Here is a 20,736-nt window from a genome sequence, read left to right on the forward strand (position 1 = left end):
TGAGGCCACGCGGCGGCCGCCCGCCCCCGGGGCTCGGGCCCGGCCGTGCCGGGGGCGGCCCGTGCCGGCGGGGGCAGGGAGCGGGGGCCGCGGTGGGGAGGGCGCGGGTCCCGGTCGGGTTGCGGAGAAGCCCGGCTCGGCGCCTCTGCGGCCGCGGGTGCCGTGTCCGGCGAAGGTGTTATGTGGGGGTTTGCCATCGTTTTCCACCGATGGTTTGAAACACTCGAAATATATTTCTAACCCGAGGTTGGGTTCGGTTCGCTTTGCGGACGTGCCTTTTGTGGACGTTTTTTGCACAAAGCGTCTTAGGAAATGTTAACGGACAGGGCACCGTGGAGGCAGTGAGGATGTCAGGCCTCTGGCTGGTGTCTTTCCTACATACTTCCTGTGTTTTTGGGGCTTATTACTTAACTTCCCAATCCTACGGGGAGCGAGCGGTACTACCTGTTTTGCTGGGGCTGAAGTGTGAGTTGCGAACGCTTCTGAAATGTTTTCGGAAGGGGGAATAAACTGTGCGGTAACAACACAAGGTGCTTCGCAGATTCAAAGCACTCTAAGCATCCAAGGCAGACCCACCTGCCAGATGCCATCCCTCGAGTCTGTTCTGGAGGTAAATACAGATGCCAGAAGCTCTGCTGTTTTGTTCGCAGCGTTACCGGCTGGAGAGTGTTTCTGATCAGCTTTCCCCGGTGTGTCTGTGCAGGTGGTACAAGACCTCTCATCTCTGAGCAGCCTTATGGCCCTGCGACATGCCCAGCGCACCTGGGAGCCTCTCCTTTCCAGCCTCCAGCAGGGAAAATGAGCTGGCTTGGACTAGCTGCTCTCAGAGGGGTCGAGTTTGATTCCAAACTCCCCAAAGGCCGGGGTTGTATCCATTTATTGACAGCACAGTGAGTTGAGAAGTTTGACAAGTGCTAGAGCTTGTGCTGGGTAGATGGCCAGAAAGGAGAAGTAGGGGAAGAGTCCGTCCCTATAGATCTTGGCAAGATGTGAGGTTGATTCCCTCATCTTAAGGAGTTCCTGACTTACTTGCTGAAGGTAGGCAAAACTCAGCAGTACACATCTATTTTACACCTACCCAGCATGGTGATTAAACACCTTGAGTAATGCTGGTCCAGTCTGAACTTTCCTGAGTAAGGAGAAACTCTTCATCTGGTTGAGAAACCCAAACACCTGAAGAGAGGGGTTTAACAAACAAATGCTTTTAACAGAAAAGTGAGGTTAAAAAGCTTCTGAATTTCTCAGTTATTTCTGTAATTAAAAAAAAAAAAAATCAATGGAATTAATCCAATTGTTGGTTTATATTGTGGCCCTAGAAACAACAACATCAATACAGCTCAGCTGCTTAAACTGAAATATAGGAGAGAAGAGAGGAGAAGGCAGTGGCAGGAGGCAAGAATTTTTTAGAAAAACAATTTTTGTACTGAAGGGGGTGTCTGTGAAACTGCTCTAAGTCACTTGAACTTCAAAAATGTTTTAGACTCTGTCAGTCATTAGATTTGATTCCAAATGGTAAAGTACATGGTAAAGTACATAGTGTGGCTGCTTCTGCTTCCATCCTGAGTATCTTCCCTGGATGAGGCAGAGAGACAAGTGGTCCAGCATGTGGAACACCTGCCGAGCAGAAAGGTTGATATGTTGTCGGTATGGGTGTAAGTATGTAGGAGGTGTATGGAGGATAGTCTTGTATTATTTAAAAGGCAACTCCTTCTGCATTGGAAATATTGAAACACATGGCTCTCAAGGCAGAGCTGGTTGCAGAGTTTTTGTTTTCTGATGTGGTTTTGTTCTGTACTTAGCTAGTTCTTCCTCAAGTTGTAGGTAATTAAGTTTTGTTTACTGTAGAAGTACACCTATTACTTCACTTAAAGCTGTACCTTAATGAAGTTCAAGCCCAAAAAATTGCTGACACAGTTAAAATGGAAACTATCCTTAATAGTAAAACAAGCCAACCTAAAGTGTAATGCAAGTTCAAAGTGACATAAGTCAGAAAAATACTGAAGTGCTTGTAACTGACTCATGGCTGCAATGTAAGTACGTGTTCTAGTGTTTCGTTTCATTGCTTCAAGACAAGGTAAATCTAGGCTTTAGCAACCTTGCTGTGGAAGCCTGTCAAGGAGCATGACCTTACTTATTTAAGGCAATACCTGGAAAGGTTTCAGTTCCTATAGTCTTTAGGGAAATGCAGTCCTGATTTCCAGAAGGCAGACCTTTAGTCCTGCACTCAGTTTCTGCTCTTAAAAGGGGAGCAGAGAAGAATTTCTGACATAAGTTGAAGTCATCTTACACACACTTATTTGTATGTTAGAACCCTCTGGTAAACAAGATGTTCTGTATTGAGATTGTAATCAAGTGCTCTGTGTTGGTTACAGCTGCATCGCTGTCCCTTATGAATTCTCAAGGGTTAGGGCTTTGAAAAACAGATTTAAGCCATATTGTTCAACTCATGACCAGATTGTAATCAAATAGTGAATTTATGTCTTTAAAGGTTGCTTTGGTAGCCTAAGTGCTGTTACTATAAATCTTCTAGTAATGAGAATTATATATTTTCTAATAAATAGTGTAATAATTGCTTAATCCTTTTTCCCTTATATTGAAACTCAGAGTTGGTAAGGGTAGTTGTCCATGCAGTCATAGAAAAGATACAGGAAATGGCTCCTTCTTGGAGACAGAAGGATTTGGAAAGGGTAGGGGCAAGTGTGTTTGGAAGAAATTTGTTCCTCTTCCACTCTCTGTTTGGTTGCTGGTGCTGGGAGGCCTCGGATGCGAGTTGGCATCCGCAGGCACAGAGGTTGGCTTCTTCCCCAGCATGAATTCTCGGGACAAGAGGTTGTTTGGATGGAAGGTTTTCAAAGCATTGCAGGCTTGTTGATATAGTAAGGAGTGTGTGACAGCTGGGAGGAAAAGGTTCTGCTCTTGTTGCTAGAGACTATTTACACCAATATTAAATAATTCAAATGGGATTTTCTGTACTCGGAGCTTTGTGCCCTAAACTGCTCTTTGTAAGAAAAAAATTACTTTGAAGGCTGTGAAGTGAGGGCCTGAGCTACTGCATGGTTGTGTTCTAGGCAGCAATACTAGAATTTATCCTGCATGAATATTAGTTATAAATTTAGAAACCTTAATCCTATGGAAGAGATTTAAGAGTAAAATGGAGAATGGATGAAAAGATATATAAAATTAAGATAGTGATGCCTTTTCATTCTAACCTTACAATATGAAGTAAGTGATGGGTTCTCATAACATAATGTAGGTACATGAAGTAAAAGTGGGATTGATTTTGTTGCAGTAGCATTTAGGGAACCTATGGTGATGGGTATTAGAATAACTTTCCTTTAGAGTGTGTTTCTCTGAAGAGTTCACTATTAAACTTGCTACTTATTCGGAAACTTGAAACAATGTGAGTGGTTTTTTACCTCATTGATTTTGTAGTTTTGGGAATACATTTTATGTTCAATCTCAATTACATTTCCTTGCATTTGTATTCAGTGATTGAGCTAACTTCATAGTCTGTGAATGGCATGCTATTTAATTGTGAGGACAAGTTAAAGTGGAGCTGGATGTGAAGCATCATGTACCTAATATTCTGCAGTAGTACCTCAAAAGATACATGAAATAATTGTTTCTTTTACACAGCATGGGAAAAGCCATGGCTGAATACTGTCTGACTTTGGGTCACAGCTTTGAGAAATGCATGGTCTGGCTGAGGGAAGTCTAGAGCAGAGTACTAGCAGTGATGTGAAGTCTGGAAGGTCAGAGCTTTGAAAAAAGACTCAGTAACTGAAGTTTTTGAAAAAAGAAATGGAAATTGTGAAATCTGATGCAAAGAAGAATTCAAATAACTTGTTTGCCAGGCTTGTGGTGATTACTGCCAGAAGTAGTGAGTTTAAGTGGTAGCAGAGAAGATGGTTCCATATTACTATGAGATGTTTTTCTTTATGGCTAGGAGTAGTGAAGCATGAAAATAAATTTTCTGAACTTATAAATAAGCTGTTCATTAATAAACTGTCATCTCAACAGGCAAAAATGTATCAGGAGTGAAGGGGGAACTTTGATCCAGGTGTAAAAAAAGACAATGAGTTTGGTAACCTCACACCATTTTTTTCTTAATGTTTTTATGATTTATTTCTGGCAAGGTAGATCAAACATTAGAACACAACCTTGAAATACTTGGGTTTAGTGGGGATAGGAGAGATTTCTGCTTATGATGTTTTTCCCAAAAGGGAATAGGATTAACAGCTCTGTCCTGTGGTAGCCTGTTTGATTACACAAAACTTGCTTAATATAGTGGTGGCTCCTTCTAGAAGGTTATGATGTCTCGGGAGGCTTGTTTCTTATCTCTGTGGATATCCACAAATTGGTTGGGGACAAAATGTTTAGTACTGATTTTTTTTTTCCCCTGACTTACCGTTCTGATTCTTAATTCCAGTTTGTATTTTGTTACAGTTGTTAAACTCAAAGATCTCTTATTTTTAAAGCTGTTCTAATCATACCCTTCTTGACACGTGTTTAGCCAGGAATGGCAGTTCTTTTGTTGCATTGAGTTAAAAATACTGTAGACCAAATGTGTTTTGGGTTTGGCTGTGTTTTTGGTTTGGGGTTTTTTTAATGCAGATACCTTTTGATGGCAGCTATCTTTTAAATTAAACTGATAACCCCCGAGTTTCCTTAAGGCTGTGTTGTGGTTTTAAAACCACGACAGGCTGCAACATTCCACTTTGTAATAAATTTGTAGTTCAGTTTAATTAATTGTTACATCTATCAAAAAAATTGAATGCATGAAATATTTTGGAGAAAATTTGATTTAGAAGGCAATCCAATTTTATTTGTCCTTACAAGAGAAACAAAAGAAGGTTTCGATTGTTCATGGAATTGCTAATTCTCTTCCAGTCTGGCCATCCAAGGAAGGGGTTTCAGGTTTAATGGAGGGGGTTTTTTGAAATGCAGTTTTGGCCAAGTGTAAGTTTTGTTTTCAGTTTGAACCAGTGGCTTCTGAAGGGTGGTGAAATGTACAATGTATCAGAAATGCCCTGTCATAATTGTAGTCCCTGTGGCTGCTGCTGCTGCTCCCCCTGGGCAGTTAGAGCCAAGTCAATCAAATCTGAGACCCAGAGCTGGAGGTCTTGCCCTTTGCTGTGCCCACATCACCCTCTAGATCTACTCCCTTGTGCCCATTTGATACCACACAGGTCCTGTCCTGAATTGATTCCACTCACTGGTACTGAAGAAAATCAGCATTGCTTTTGCTGGATTAGTTTCTGCAAACTTAGTGAATGGAATCTCCTCAACATGAGGAGCACCCAATGAGTTCCAAAATGCTTGTGAAGTTGGACGCTAAAGGAATGCGGTAAGGGGGAGTAATGGTAGTATGGTGTGTATGTGTGTGTTACCCCTTTTCTGTTTGGTTACTATAAATAATCTTTGTCCCATAAAACTCCATTGGGGCCTAAATTTTTTTAATATTTTAATAAGAAGTTGTGCTCAGATGAGACTTCCTTAGCTGGATTTGCCAGGTTTAGGTCCTGACACCTTAGACTTTATGGTGTTGAGCTTCCCCTGGCAGGTTGTAACAATCTTCCTTGGTTTCTTTGGAGCCCTTCTGAGCATGCCTTCTACAGAAATAGGATTGCATGCCATAGCTTTGCCAGTGTGCCAGGGATGTGAAAGTGTCTGTGAGCTTCTTGTGTAGCAAGCGTATGTTTCCAACAGCCTTGACCACGTGAGAGTTCTGGGTACAGTATTTCGTTTTGTGAGGTGTGAGATGGTTTTCATCGTTTTCAACCGTTCACACATCTGTGTGTGAACACAGCTACTTTCTCATAGCTAGTGCAGGATACAGAAGTCAGCATGCAATATACATGTTCCTTTGCTTCAGTTTTTTTTATTCCAGCTGCTCTTGAGCTTCTGGGGCATACAGTGGAATCCTCCTAATCCTCCCTCCTGTGCACACCTTCTTTCCAAAACATTGAAGTAACATGTTCATTCAGCTAATTCTCTCTTCTGTGGTGGTCAGTGCTAAAGAAAGCTGATTGATGCAGAATTACATGTCTTTTCTTTTTTTTCTCCTGCTTAAGCCCTTTGCTGCATTTGGTTTGTTGTACCTTTTTAGCACTTGTGAGTTTTGGAGGAGCAGCAATAGTGTCTTTCTTTATTCTGTTTCTGATGGATGTTTTAGGAATGTGAACCCTAGCAAAAAAAGAGTAAAACAGGCAAAAGTCTAATTTGTAATCCTTCTCTTTAACTGGAGGTGCTGCCTTCAGGGAGGAGTTTTGAGGGAGCAGTAATGCCAGTTATCATCCCACTATGATGCTCCCCAACCAACAAAAGTGTTTAAAATCAGAAAACAGAGCCTCTCTTCAAAATGGAGCTTGTTGTGCAGTGCCAGATATAGTGCTCGGTATCAAATGAATTTTCCACACTATCTGTATTAAATTCAGGAGATCATGTGAATGTGTTTGAGCACTGAAGGGCACTTTTATTTTTCTAAGGTTCTGATCAAGGGAAATGTTTTTGTGGGTTCTCCCAGTATACCTGCACAAAGCTTAGCATGAAGGGGTAATTCAATTTCTACATGAAACTCATCAACTTTGTTTAAAATCTTTCTTCCGGGAGACAAGCAGAAAACACTGTTAATTTGCGATTGAACTTAGTTTAAAAATGTGTTGCGTAACTAAGTGGCTAGGAATTTTTCTTTTGACCCTAGAAAGTGGGATGCCAGCTCTAATGTCTTGATCTGTTACATAGTGAGGCTTCTTAAACAGTATCATTATTAGCAAAGTGCTTGTTAAATGCACTGGTAAGAAATAAATACTCTCTGAATGCAGTTACAATGTGTTCAGGCAACATTTTCTGACACTTGGATCACAGACACTGTAGCTTAATTTTTTTACTCTCGTTTATATCAGATAAGGTGTTTGTTTTGAGGGTACGCATTTCTGGAATCAGAATACTGTGGCTAGTTTTTCTCTTTCTAGTACAAGTTATTCACTAATAATGTTTGAAAAGCGCTATAAAATCAACCTGAAATAAAATACACCGTTATGACTAAGAAGTTGGTAGTATCTAGATGTTTGGAACTGGATGGTTGTATATTGGTGCCTCAGTCTTTGATCTGGTTTTGAAAATTTATTAATTAAACTTAATAGGTCAAATATTCTCTATAATAGGTTTAAGTAATGTAGATTTAAATGTCAGTCTTTAGTATAGTCTGAGGTAGCTTTCAGAAAAGATTTACTTAAGCGTTCTATAATTCTGCTAGAATACAGTTTGTACTGTTTCTTGTGACATTTTTAAGCCTATGTAAATCATTGAAAATTGATGTAACTTTTTCCAGATTCTGGGTTAAGTAGTGAGGGTAATTTTTTTTTTAAATTCTCCTAATTCTACAATGGATGGCAAGGAGCCAATTCTGCCTTTTAAATTATTTCATTTTCCAGGGTGGTACTGGGGTTGCTAAGGCAGGATGGTCTGATGAGTAGAACATAGAATGCTGTTTAGGACAATGCGGTTTCTGTGGCAATTCCTATTTGAGTTTTCCTTGACTAGGAGCACATAACTTGTGTTTTAAAAAGAAAAAAACAAGTACATTTGCTCTATTTCAGCTTTTGAGATCTGTTTGTGATAAAAATAGGATACCTTAATTTCTTTATTGGATCACAGCTATTTCTAAACAAGCAGAGTATATTTCTACTTGACCAACAATTCCAGCTGTCTTTTACATTTTCTAATCAGCTGGTAGGGAACTATGCACAGTAGTCACTATCTAGTAACAGTTTAGTGGTGGAATATTGCAAAGTTTATAACGAATTATTTTATGGATTGGTAACATGAACTTGTAAATAGGTGCTGATTATCTTTTCAGTGTAGTGTAATTAATTGTGTAGTCTGGCAAGGAGAGAGAAGAATTAAGTTCTGTAGTTCAGCTGAAACTGAGTTTATTTGTTTTGTCATTTTAATTAATGTGACCCAAGCTGTGTAAGAGCTCTACTGGACGAGCATTTGCTTCTTATAGGCAATTATTGTAATTAGCTGGCTGGCTTCCTGCTTTCCATCACAAATGTGACTTTTCAGCTTAAGGTGTGCAGAGAAATAGTCTGGTGTCTTCATTATAATCTTTTTAAATGTCAACAATGCATGTATTTAGTGTTATTGAGATTCTGTGGTAGTTACCTGGTTAATGCAAAATTGCCTTCTTAAACGGGTAAGAAAATCTAGGTAGTTTATTTCTTCTTTTATTTATTTTTTTTTAAACTTGTTACTGTCTAGGGAGAAGTTGTTGAATTCATGAATGTAAATACAGTGAATTGTTCCCGAACTCGGTCTGTGCGTGATCCTCGTGACTACTGAATTAGTATCAAAGTGAATAAGAAGGACTAGTAGTACTGCAACACAAAAGCCATGAAAAATATGGAATTAAAGATTTAGCTGTGCAACTGGTGGTTAATGATTTAAATGAGGGATATAGGCAGCTCTTATTTTTCCACACACTGCTGTTCTACTGTGGTAGAGAACATTTGTTAACTTTCCTTTTTATAGTGCTTGGAGGCAAATTCTACTTAGCAGCAAGCAGCAAAGATGGCAGGTGATGGAAAAAGTGGGAGAATGAAAGAGAATTGAAGCCTAAACAGGAAGGATGCTGCTTCATGGTGGCCTGAATCCATCTAACTGTGAGCTATAGAGAGGAAAGGTGGCTTTTTCACCAGCTGAGATGATCACTGGGTCCTTTGCCAAGCTGTTTTAAGCACAGTAGACTGGCAGAAAGCTAACCTTGACAAAGAGAACAATTTTTCACTTGTTTAGCGTACTGAAAGGGTTCAGCCAAAGGTTTATGTTATGGAGAAAGAGTAAAGAAGAGAGCAGGGGTAAAAAACCAAGGACAATATGATAATTGCACCAACATCTTGGCTGGTGTGAGCTGCAAATCAGTCAGTGCCTAAGGCTCTTGGTGGCTTCACTCTTACAGAGAAACTGCTTGGTTATGTTACAAGGATAGACTTCAATGTTTTATTCTTTTTAATTTTTAAATTTATTTTAAAATATATTTTTAAACAGTTGTAAGATGTAAGGAGCATTTGAAGACTGAATTCCTTTGTTAAAGAGGAGATAAGGGGCAAAGGCCTGTCAGACTGAATGGCTGTTTATTTGGCTTTAAGAGTAGAGCTGAATGATGAGCAATTTGGTTTGTGTTTAGAATTAATGAAAGCAAAAGGCATAGATTGCTCTCAGTTGCAACTGATGGTTTGTAAAGAAATGACAGTTTATTGAAGAGCTGTGAGCTCTTCTAAGATGACACTTATACGCAAGTGTTAACTTAGTTTCCTAGTTTTTCGGAGAAGGGTGGAAGTTATTGGGTGTTTAGTTTTGGTGAGGTGGTTTTGTTCAACAGGAGCAGTGTCAGCTGCAGCTGGAACCTGCACTGCTAGTTACAAGTTAGCCTTGCCTTCATAAAAATCGTTACTTCTTAAACGGAAAATAGATTTTCATCTTGAAGCCTTTTTAATATTTAATTGACTGCTGTGCTTCTAGCAGATGCTCACTGATCACATTACTGTATTAATTGACCTAGTTATGATCCTGGTTGTCAAGCAGGATGGTACTGAAAATGTTGTACCTCTTCTTGAGGATTTTCCTTCCTAAAGGTAGTATTGTACATTTTCCCTAAGGTAATTCATCATGAATCTAGAAAGATACGTTCATAGGCTTTTGTGGAAAAGAGATAATGGATCCTTTTCCTCTCAGCTACAGTCACTTCTTTAGATATTGCTTTCTGTAACTTATTTACTAGTCTGTGGTTGTAAGTTTTATTGACTCATCTTGAGCTACCTACATACAGACTTTAACAATGTTCCTTTGTTGGCTATCTCAGATGTTTTAAAGGACCTATAAATAAAAATAATAAAAAATATTCACTGAGATTAATAAAAAGTTGAGAAATATGAGCTAGGAAAGTCAAGCTTGATGTTGACCTTCATTTCACTTGCATAAACTCTCATATGAAAGCCATTGCAAGCTGGTTTTCAATTCAGTAAAGCTTTTCAGCTGTTGGTATTTGTCACATTTGTTTAATAAAAACTTTAACTGCACTGTTGAAAATGTGGTAAGCAAGAAGAGCCAGGAGAGTAGGGAAAATGGAAAAATGAGCACAGTGGATGCACAACTTGAAAGAAGCTTCCACAGAGAAATGGAGAGGAGCTATAACCTGGCATACTGGAAGAAGGCAAGGACTCTTCCTCCCACTGTCTGTGCTTGTTCCAGCACATGTCTGCAGAAAATGAGAAGCAAGCTTAGTAAGAGTTAAGAAGAGAACTAGGACCAAGATGAGTGAGGGGGGGAAAGTACCTGAAGGAGGTACCAAAGCGCAAGAAAGAGGCAACAGTGATGGTCAGCGTAGAAGTTCAAACCCACACATTTTGCATCTTGCCATGCAAATGGTTTGGTGGGCTGCTCTGGTATTAAACCCATTACTTTGTTCTCTTGCCTATCTTTCACCAAGCATCTCACTTTCAAATTAGTTGATATAAAGCTAAAGACAATCTCATACATGACAGCTTTCTTTAGTGTTTTCTGACAAGTGGATCCTTGCTCAGAGGACCAAACAATTAAATTGATCATGTAAGAAAGAAGACTGAAAGGACTGATTGGAATAGTATTGGATAGGTATTGATGATTTTGTCCTATTTATAAAGCAGTTTCCAAATGAAATGCTTAATTTTTTAATTGGTTTATTCTTTAATTACATTGTTAGCTCTATCAGAGTATTCTGTGTCATCACTAAGTGTGATAATCCAAATGCAGGACATACTGTTCCTGGGCAAATAATGCAGGTTTTTTTTCTTACAGAATAGATTTGAACTTTCAGTGTCTTCTACCAAGTATGAATCATACAGTGTGGAGTTGGGATGCTCTGCAAGATTTGAGTAGTGATGCCAGGTGCAGAAAGTACGAAAGATATGTTTGCTTTGTGATGTCTCAGGCACTGCACATTTTGACAGGCAGCAAGGGATGCGAAAATAACTTTGTGGCTTAACCTTCTGTGTACCTGAAATTATTGTCCAAAGGCTTCTTGAGCTTTCTCAGGGTTGGGGCTATGATCACTTCCCTGGGGGGGCACTGGAACAGGCTCCTGGTGTGACTCCTGGGGATGGTCCTGTGCAGGGGTGGGAGTTGGACTTGATGATCCTTGTGAGTACCTTCAAGCTCAACATATTCCGTGATTTGTGCAGCCATAATCTTCCCTGAATAGAATGGATTTAGGCTTCTACTGTATCTGACTTGCCTCTGGCTTGAAATAGGTCATTGTCTTTATTGCATTGTAAGGGAGTGCTTATTTGCAAAATTAATGCACAATTATCCACAATAGGCAGATTCAAGTTGATATATTCCAGTATATCTGGAATATTTCCAGTTGTCTGGCTGCCTGTGTCTATGTTAGCCTGCGTCAGCTTCCTTGTGTCAGCAGCACTAAAAGGAGAATCAAATCTAATCTCTTGTGATAGAGAATAACCTTAACCTAATGCTACAAGATAGGCCAGGAACATTTATTTGATGCTTTTTTTGGAAAAATGATATGGTTATCCAAGCTGTAAAGGATTCATTACTTTTTCATGGAACTACAGTTTAAACAGTGTCTCAAATCCCCATTCTGTTTCCTATGGAAAGGGACCAGACTTGCATGTGGGCAGTACTGGATGCACTGCAGGTTTACTTCAAAATGCATTAAGATTTCCAGGAAATGCCTCTGAGGCTGGCATCAATTTTTGTGTTTCTGTAAGATGCTTCACAACTGTGGTTTTATGGTTTCCTACAGGTGTGGGTTTCATAAATATAGTGGAGTGCTCATACAAGAATAAGAAAAAAAAAAGGTCTCTTCTTTCATAATAACTTTCAGGCAGTTTTATTTTACTTCTAAAAAAGTGTCAATAAAGAGTGGATACAGGGATTACTTTAATCTTTAAAAACTTGGGTTTATTTTGTGGTGTAGGAACAAGCTCTTTGGTCTGGAACTGATTGATAAAAGGATTCTGTATGCCATGTTTTTGGTGTCTCTGTTGTTAGGCAGTTGTTGGCTGCTGTCCTGGAATGTATGTGCTTATGGGCAATGAGACCCTAGGCCATTTTTTGCAAATTTGGGTTTTATATGGACAGTTTAAAGAAACCTATATATCTGTGAGTGCTGCTGAACTCCAGAGATGTAATTCTTAAAAACTTAGAGTTTTAGGGTGCTATGCACAGCAAAGATGGGGCTCTATCTTGGCTCAAGGTCTGCAAAGCTGGGTGGTGCTCATGATACGGACAAGCTGAGTTGTCTGACCAAGCAAGTCTGCAAGGAGGAAAGATGGGCTGAAGCTGCTGGCTGTGAAAATGCAACAGGGGTGGTGGAGTTATTGTGAGGCAAAAGCTGTGAGTGGCCAACAGCAGACTTTTCTGAGTCACATGAGGTCACTTGTTCTGGATTCCAGTGAGGAAAAGACTTGAGTTCCTTCAATTGAATTGAAGTAGCAATAGACCCTTCATAGTAGGATGCAGTATACCTGAACAGGGGTTCATTCTCAAGCCAGCTACTTAAGGATTGCTCTGGACCACAAAAAACTCTTAGTGTATACACAGAAGGCACATTTGCTCTGAGTAAATAGAAGTACAAGTTGCCACTTAAAAAGAAATTGTGAAGCTATAAAATTTGTTACGGCATATGTGTTCTTGGGCTAGAATATGTGTTCTTGGGCTAGAATATGCTAGTCAATACTAGATTTGTGAAAGTGCTCATCTTGTCAGAAGACTTGATGAATATGGCACACAAAATAGCTTCTCCATTTCTATGAGCAACAAGTAATTAATTGTTGCTATGGCTGACTTTGATAAATTTCCTTCTGCCTTCAGTGTACTTTTAACTGTATGAGGAGCCTTTCTAAGATTGTAGAAATCCGTATTAAGTTTTCCTGTAAAGTTCAGTTGCAGAAAGGCTCTTGGTTTACTGCACAGATATATGCTAGGTGATTCAGGGCAATGTTTTCGATCCCTCTGAGAAATTTTGTCTTCCATTAGACTGTAATTTCAGCTTCTTCATGTGAAGATGTTTTCACTGTAGGCTGGCAGCTGGCAGCAAGTTTAAAATTTTTTTTCATCAATCATAGAATCACAGAATGGTTTGGGTTAAAAGAGACCTTAAAGATCATCTTGCTTCAACTGCCCTGTCATGGACAGGGAACCTTCCACTAGGCCAGGTTGCTCAAAGCCCTGTCCAACCTGGCCTTGAACACTGTCAGGGATGGGGCACCCACAATTTTGCTAGGCAGCCAAAATTAGTAGGTTCTACTTGTCATGATACTAACTTTGCAGGAAGATCTCTGCCTTTTTTGGAGGCTATTTGATTCTCTTTCCAAAATAACATGCTTCCATTGTGCATATTGCTGGTGGTGTTATATTTGTTATTTGGTATCTTTACTGTAAGAGAAGAGAGAAGCAAGGTTCTGGTTATAGGCACAAAATAGAAAGTAACATGAGCGGGGAAGTTACTTGTTATTGATACTGCAAAAAAAGTACTTGGAAACTGATGTGGTGGGGGCTCATTCTTTTTGCCACTGGTGAGGCCTCACCTGAAGTACTGTGTCCAGTTCAGGGCTCCCCAGTACAAGATGAATTTGGCTATCTATATCGGAGGGAGGAGCTGTGCTGGCTAGGCTATCCACTGAACAGCCACAAAGATGCTGGGCAAATGGAAAATGAGGCCAGGCTCATTTCTCAAGTGGCCAGTGACAGGACCAGAGGCAGTGGACACAAAAGGAAACACAGGAGGTTCCTTCTGAACATCAGGAAACATTTTTACTGTGGGGGTGACTGAGCACTGGCACAACCTTAGGGAGGCTGTGGACTCTCCATCCTTGGAGATACTCAAAAACCATCTGGACATAGTCCTGGGCATCCTGCTTGGGGGAGGAGCTTGGAACAGATGACCTAAAGAGTTCCCTTCCAACCTCAAATCCTCCTGCAATTCTGTGTTGCTTTGTCTGTGAAGAATCTTCCATCTTCATCTTTCTCATTGCCAGAGAGTTAAGTATAGTAAATTGTTCATTATGATGAGGAAAATCTTTGCTGGGTAAGATTGCCAGAATAACCAAATAATAGACATTTCCTTAAGCACTAATTAACCTGTTTCTGGAAGTATTCCTGATATAATTTGTAGGATTGCCAGGAAATCTCAGTATATGCAGTCCAGGTTAACAGCATGTTACCAATTACATGGTAAGCAAACATCCTAAGCCTTACATTGAACAAGTTGATTGATATGGTGTTGATTCATGCTTGTTCTTTTCACCAAGCATACAACTAGTCCTTGCCATCTTGGGAAAAAAACTAACCAAGTAGAGAAAACCTTCTCTTTGCGGCTGGTTTGCTAGGTTCACTGATAAATGATTGCAAGCTGAGAAGCGAGTTGACTCCCACCATTGCCTCAAGGGAATTTACATACAGAATACTTGAGTAGCACATTCTCTGGTATCCCCCCACTCTCACTCTTTGTAGTTTGGTTTGCTTGTTCCTGAGCAAACTATTTTTGCTCAACTGCAGCTTCTTGATGAAGTCTTTGTTCTGGTATCTATTAAAAAAATTGGGCTAGAAACAAATCAAACATTAGTTTACTTCAGGAAACTGCTGGCAGATAACTGATACCTAGAAATAGAATAGGTGAATAAGGTGATGTGCAAAGTGCAAGCTCAGTGTTTTAGAGTTTGTTTGTTTGTGAACTTCTCAATTTACATACTAAAACTTGTTTTGATCCATCTTGGATTGCATCCCATTATTGGTGCCTACTTTAGAATATTAAATTATATGCATAATGGTTTTTTTTGCAGAGGTAGGTTCTCAAAATTTGTAAATCCAGACCTGATCTTGAGACTATGTGTTATGTATTATATATATAGTTACAATCCGTGAAGTAGAAAAGAGATAAACTGGGAAAGGTAACAGGAATCTTGAAGGTGGCTTTGGAAGAAGTACCCTGGGGATGCTTTTTAGAGCATCCTGACTCTAAAAACTTGATAGAATAATTTTTTTCTGATGAGTAGTCTGAGTAACATGTGTATATGTATGAAGGAGCAGTGCTCCTCTCTTCCTCCCTCATCCTCCACTATAAATTTCTGATTTTGCTTGGACTTGCTTCTTTTATCAGTGTAGCATTATTGCTTTAAAAGTTTGGTTTTGTGCTTTGCTGCTTTATTTAGGTATAAATTCAGATTCATAATACTGTTCACCTACAGTAGTGTTCAAATCCTAAAGTGAACTCTTTCCAGTTGTGAAGAATGAGTAGCAGCATGAGTGGTTTCACAGTAAAATGCTGTAGGTCATCTCTGCGCACAGGAGGTAAATGTCATTTTCAGGTCATGTCCAAGGTCTGTAGCTTGCAGGGTAGACTGAATATGGAAGCTGAGACATAAAAGGTGCTCTTTAAAATCAAGACATCCTATTGCCATGGAAATAGAACTCTAGGTCTGGGTTTGTGAGTATCATTAACACACATGGCTAAGGTTTAATAGAAGAACTTCACTAAATTTTTAGTACTGTAGAAGATGGTTTGCAAAGTCTTGCAAGAAAAATACTTAATATGATTGATTAACAAGAAAAACAAGCCATTCTTAGAAGTTGTTTATTCAGCAGGTCCTGAATTTTAAGACCAAATGTAAGTTTTTTCAGTTTATTTCAGAAATAAACTATTACTAACACTGGATGAACAGGATAACCTTTTGCTCTCATTAATTGATAATTTTTTTTATTTTGGACTTCTTTTATTAAATATTGAGAGATTTTTGTTTTATTCTAGGATAGATTCTGTAGGCTTCCTCTGATGATTAAAAATTTTAATTTTCTGTTTTAGGTGTGGAACATTAAACAGATGATTAAATTGACACAAGAACATATAGAAGCACTGCTAGACAAATTTGGAGGAGAGCATAACCCACCATCAATATATTTAGAGGTAAGTTTACGTTCAAACAAATGTGGACAGATGTGGGTAATGTTATCTTAATCTTATGTGAAGCTTCTGAGGTTAAAACTGAGAACACCTTTAATAAAAGGGAACATTCTTGTGCATTGCAAACTGAACTCAGATCTTCTAAGAGATAGAAAGGGGTTCAATAGGGGAGGATCAGTGGCATGGTGTAATAATAATGTTGGTGCAATAGAAATATCAAGCTGCTTTATAGGGGCCAGGAGAGGAAAGATTGTGTTTATAATGGAGGAAGTCTTGTTCTGTCAAAAGCCAATGTATATGCATGAAAACATTTTTTAAGACTAACTTTGCCTTTAAAGCAGTTGACTTCCCTTTTTTGTCTTTGAAAAATGGTCATGTATAATCCAAAATATTGCATTAGTAGAAGGGGACTTCTTACAGAAATGCATAAAATTGTGGGGTGGAGTAAAAATTTTAAGCCATTTTAAATTTGTAAACTAAACTACAAATTCAGTGTCTGTATTCTTTCATCACTCCAGATTCACAGAGTTGCATTGACATAGGACCATTAAGAGCTTAGAGAGCTGCATGCAAAAGTTACCTCTATTAGGAAATGACCGGGCATCATGTGCTTCAAACCTGCCCTTTTCTTGTTTCTCTCAAGTATTGAAATAACTGGAGGTCAATCAGATTTCTTTTTTAATCCTTTATTTTGTAATTGCTGCCTAAAGGTACTGGGTAATTAAAAATAAAGATTTCATTATTTGAGGTACTTCTAGCTTTTATCTTAATATATTAGAGCAGGGCACCAAGTTGATTATACAAATGTTGACATTACGTCCTTAACAGTTAAGGTCAAATGAGGCCCTCGGTGGTTGCTTTACTTATTGCTAATGTGAAATGGGAGTATTGAATCAGTGCTGTCACTGTTTTATCCACTCTGCTATATTTAAGCACACCTCTGTTTTCACAAGGACCGGTTCATTCCATATATCTGGATTTATTATTGCCACATGCAAGTGGGTTTCGTTAGATTGTGTATCAAACCACAATAGTAATGAACTTAGTCTATACTAAGTCTGGTTTTAAGGTAGGGAAGTTGTTAGTTCATCACAGCTATTTGTCACTTGCTTTTATTGAAACTAAAACCAAGATCTATTACTGGAAGCTCTCTGTTGTGTAGATCACTGATAGGGAAAAGAGCATTTGCAGTCATAAATACACACTGGGAAATGATTATGACAGCATGAAGAGTAAGTCTGAAATAGTTGGTGACCACAAGCTATGAAGCTGCAAGCAGATTCGCAAGTTCAGTAGATCCATGTGCCACTGGGGTGAAGCTCCAGCTCTGTCTCATCAGTGTGGTAGGGCAGCCCCGTGAGGCAGAGCAGGGTATTCCTCTGCTGCAGTGAGTTCCACTGGATCATGAGCACATCTTGGGACAAATAGTGCTGGTACTGACTAGGGAGCCACAAGCCATTGGGAGGAAGGTGAAAGGGGCTGACATTGTGTTTTTGCAGTTGTTGTCCCATGAGACAGTCCTGTGGAAAGAGCCCACCATGGTTGAAATGAAAAGTTTATTCTTCCCAGCTCTTTGCTATGTGGTTCTTCTGCTTCCTTTGTTCAGGTACTTGCAGTACTGGCAGTGACTAAGCCACTACCAGACACTAATCTGTAAGGAAAATACCCTGGTTTTGTTGGATTACTTTACCATACAGGTAGTAGTTTAAACCTGATCATGATGAAGGCAGTGAGCCCCAAAACTGTGATTAAGATTAGGGAAGGGATAGAGTTTGCAGCTGTGAGCCAAGAACTAGAAGATGGTGTGAGAGAGGAAAGGAACTTTTTATTTGGATGGTCACTAGCATAGATTAGCTCATCCTCAGATGCATTTATCAAGGTGAACCGTATTAAATGCTGTAGACCTGTAATTTGTTTTGTGTGTAGACTTTCTGTGCTAGAGCTAAAGTGTGGAAAAAAAACCAAAACAACCCAAACTCTATTACTGAGAGCCAGATCCAGTTAGAAGCAAGATTACTCTCTACCTTTGACTGTTCATTTCAATTCGGCAGGGATTGTCTAGTGGGTCCTTTCTGTGCCTTTCCCACCTTTTGACTTGGTCATGACAGGGCTTGCTTTCTGTTCTTAGCATTTTCTTGGCAGCAGTTTATCTGAATCCAGCCTGGCACTACTAGAGTTCTTGTTTTGACTTCTGCATTCCATCACATCAGAGAAAGGGTCAGGAAAACTCTGGTTGCAGCATAGATGGACAAACCTATATGCAAAAAGTTTTGAATGTAGTATGGTAAAGTGTGAAAGAGCATGTTTGCCTCTAGGAAATGCAGAACTAAAAAAACACAGTAGTTTTGAAACAAATAAAAAAATGTTTATCTAACCTGTGTTAGAAATAACAAACTTTCCATGTACAGTTAGTGTGTGGTATTAGGTCTGGGCTCAAGTTCTGTACCTGGGTGTCAACATTGACTTCTGTGGAAGGCTCTTCTTTCCCCTTAAGCTCTTACCTGTAGTCTGTGTCTAGGTATTGATGTGATCTCTACTCTCACCAAAACACTCGGGTGGGAAGGCAATGGAACTCAGACTCCATCCATCGTCTTCTGGTCTTTCTACTTTTATTGCTTTGCCAAAAACTCATTTCTGGCTGCAATACAGTCCTGCTTTTACCCAGAGTCTGTATGGATAATTTTGCTAGTGTGTTATTTGAACTGCATTACCTTTCCCTTTGTTGCCTTAGATTCATAGAATGGTTTGGATTGGAAAGGATCTTTAAAGGTTGTCCAGTTTAACACCCCCCTGCAATGAGCCAGGGCATCTTCAACTAGATCACGTTGCTCAGAGACCCATCCAACTTGGGCTTGAACATTTCCAGGGATGGGGCATCCACCACCACTCTGGGTAACCTGTGCCAGTGTTCTACCACCCTCAACTTAAAAGTTTTCTTCCTCATGTCTAGTCTGGATCTACCCTCTTTTAGTTTAAAACCATCAGTGCTTGTTCTGTAACAGCAGGCCTTGCTAAACAGTCTGTCCCCATCTTTCTGATAGATCACTTTAATTATCAAAAGGCCCTTGAACTGTTACAGGCTGAACAACCCCAGCTCTCTGTCTGTCATCATAGGGGAGGTGCTTCAGCCCTCTCATCGTCTTTGTTGCCTTCCTTTTTACTCCGAGAGGTCAATGTCCTTCTTAGGTTGGGAGCCCAGAGCTGGATGCAGCACTCCAGTGGGGTCTCACAAGAAGGGCAGAATTGCCTCCCTCAGCCAGCTGGCCACACTGCTTTTGTTGCAGTCCAAGATATGATAGATAGATAGATAGATAGATAGATAGATAGATAGATAGATAGATAGATAGATAGATAGATATAGGTTGATAAGAATCTGGGCTGTGAGTGCCAGTTCATGTCCAACCCTTGCCAGCTCATGTCCAACTTTCCATTCACCAGTACCTATTCTGCAGGGTTGCTCTCTATCCCTTTGTCCTTCAGCCTGTATTGATGCTGATTTTAAAATCCTTCTGCTGCTCTGACCTCTTTCCATCTTCCATAAAATGTGAGTGATTCTTAAGGACTCCTTAAGAGAATAAATTGTGCCTCTTGATCATCTCTTGATGTTGCTATCAGCAAGCATGTTTTCTTCTTTTAGCAAAAGTTGAAATTAGCCAAAACTAAATGCTAGGTAAGCATCTGCAAATGACCACTTTGGCTTTCACCAGTATTGCCTTCCACTAGATGTAAACATCTAGTTTTATTGTAATGCTTCCTGCAAAACCATGGCTATTTTTACTCTTCTGACAAGTTTGACAGCTATCCGTCCATCTTCCACTATGTAGAGTTTCAGTATCATAGGTTTTGTTTGGTTCATTTGTACTTTTGCCTGGCTTTACATCTTTAATTTACTACACTTCTCACTACCTGCTTATGTTCACAAAACTTGCAGCCCCTTGTGCACTGGCTTTTGGCCTGTGTTGGAGCTGCCTCTGAAGACTTGTCAAATGAAGTTGTGGTTGAACCTAGTGACAACATTGCCTTTCAGTTAAAAGGAAGGGATGGGGAAAGCAGAAGCTCATGAGAAAGGTGAAGAATTCAACAAGAAAATAATTCTGAAAATTGAGCATTCAAAGGTTATAGTCAAATTGTTTGTGCATTGAATATAAAACATATATCTCATTTAAAAATAAAAAGGAATTTGTGCCTTAGTCACAGTTGCTCAAGAAATAGAAGCTTTTGTTTCTGTGTTCATCTGAGAGTGAAGACAAAATTTTCGCCCCCCTCAGATTTTATTTCATTTTTTTCCCCCAAAATTCAGGAGGGGGTGTCAATGCATTTTATGTCAAAAGAACTTTAAAACTGGCAGCTGTTGTTGCAGCCATCTTTTCAGGTTTCATCAACTGACTACGAAAGAAGAATACTTTTCTTGAAATATTGAAAGTGATTGACTTGCGCTGTGTTGAGTTCAGCATGTATTTAATTTTTCCTGCAAGAGGGGATACTCAGATTTAAGGGTATCTCCCTGCCTTGATCCATCACTCCTCAGTGATGGTCTTAAAAAGGTGAGTGTGCAGCAGGGGTAATAGAGCAGAGCATTCAAACCTGGATGGAAAATGTAGTGTGAAGCTGGAGGGCAGCAAGTTGCTTGTCTTGGTCCTCCCTGTGCAGGAAAATTAGGGCTCAGGAGGGAGACCAAAGCTGCAGAGAGACTTCTGAGTATGTGTCTGAGGTACAGGGGGAGGAAACAAAATGTACAGAAGAAAGAAAAGAACACTTGTCATTAACCACAC

The 20,736-nt window shown here is 39.6% G+C and overlaps 1 protein-coding gene across 4 annotated transcripts in view; it reads left to right on the plus strand.

The window, feature by feature from the left end:
• Positions 1-20,736, plus strand: part of BRAF (B-Raf proto-oncogene, serine/threonine kinase) — a 76,638-nt gene that overhangs the window by 245 nt on the left and 55,657 nt on the right. For 2 of the 4 annotated variants that reach the window (XM_086884937.1, XM_086884938.1), the window contains exon 2: positions 15,866-15,967. In XM_086884937.1, coding sequence (XP_086741063.1) covers positions 15,866-15,967 — 102 coding nt within the window. Of the gene's footprint in view, positions 1-69; positions 611-703; positions 1,039-15,865; positions 15,968-20,736 lie in introns of those variants that run through there. The other 2 variants (XM_086884936.1, XM_086884935.1) reach the window with 2 other exon arrangements.

Source organism: Cyanistes caeruleus, chromosome 4, assembly GCF_971803275.1.
Source record: "Cyanistes caeruleus chromosome 4, bCyaCae1.hap1.1, whole genome shotgun sequence".
NCBI lineage: Eukaryota > Metazoa > Chordata > Aves > Passeriformes > Paridae > Cyanistes > Cyanistes caeruleus.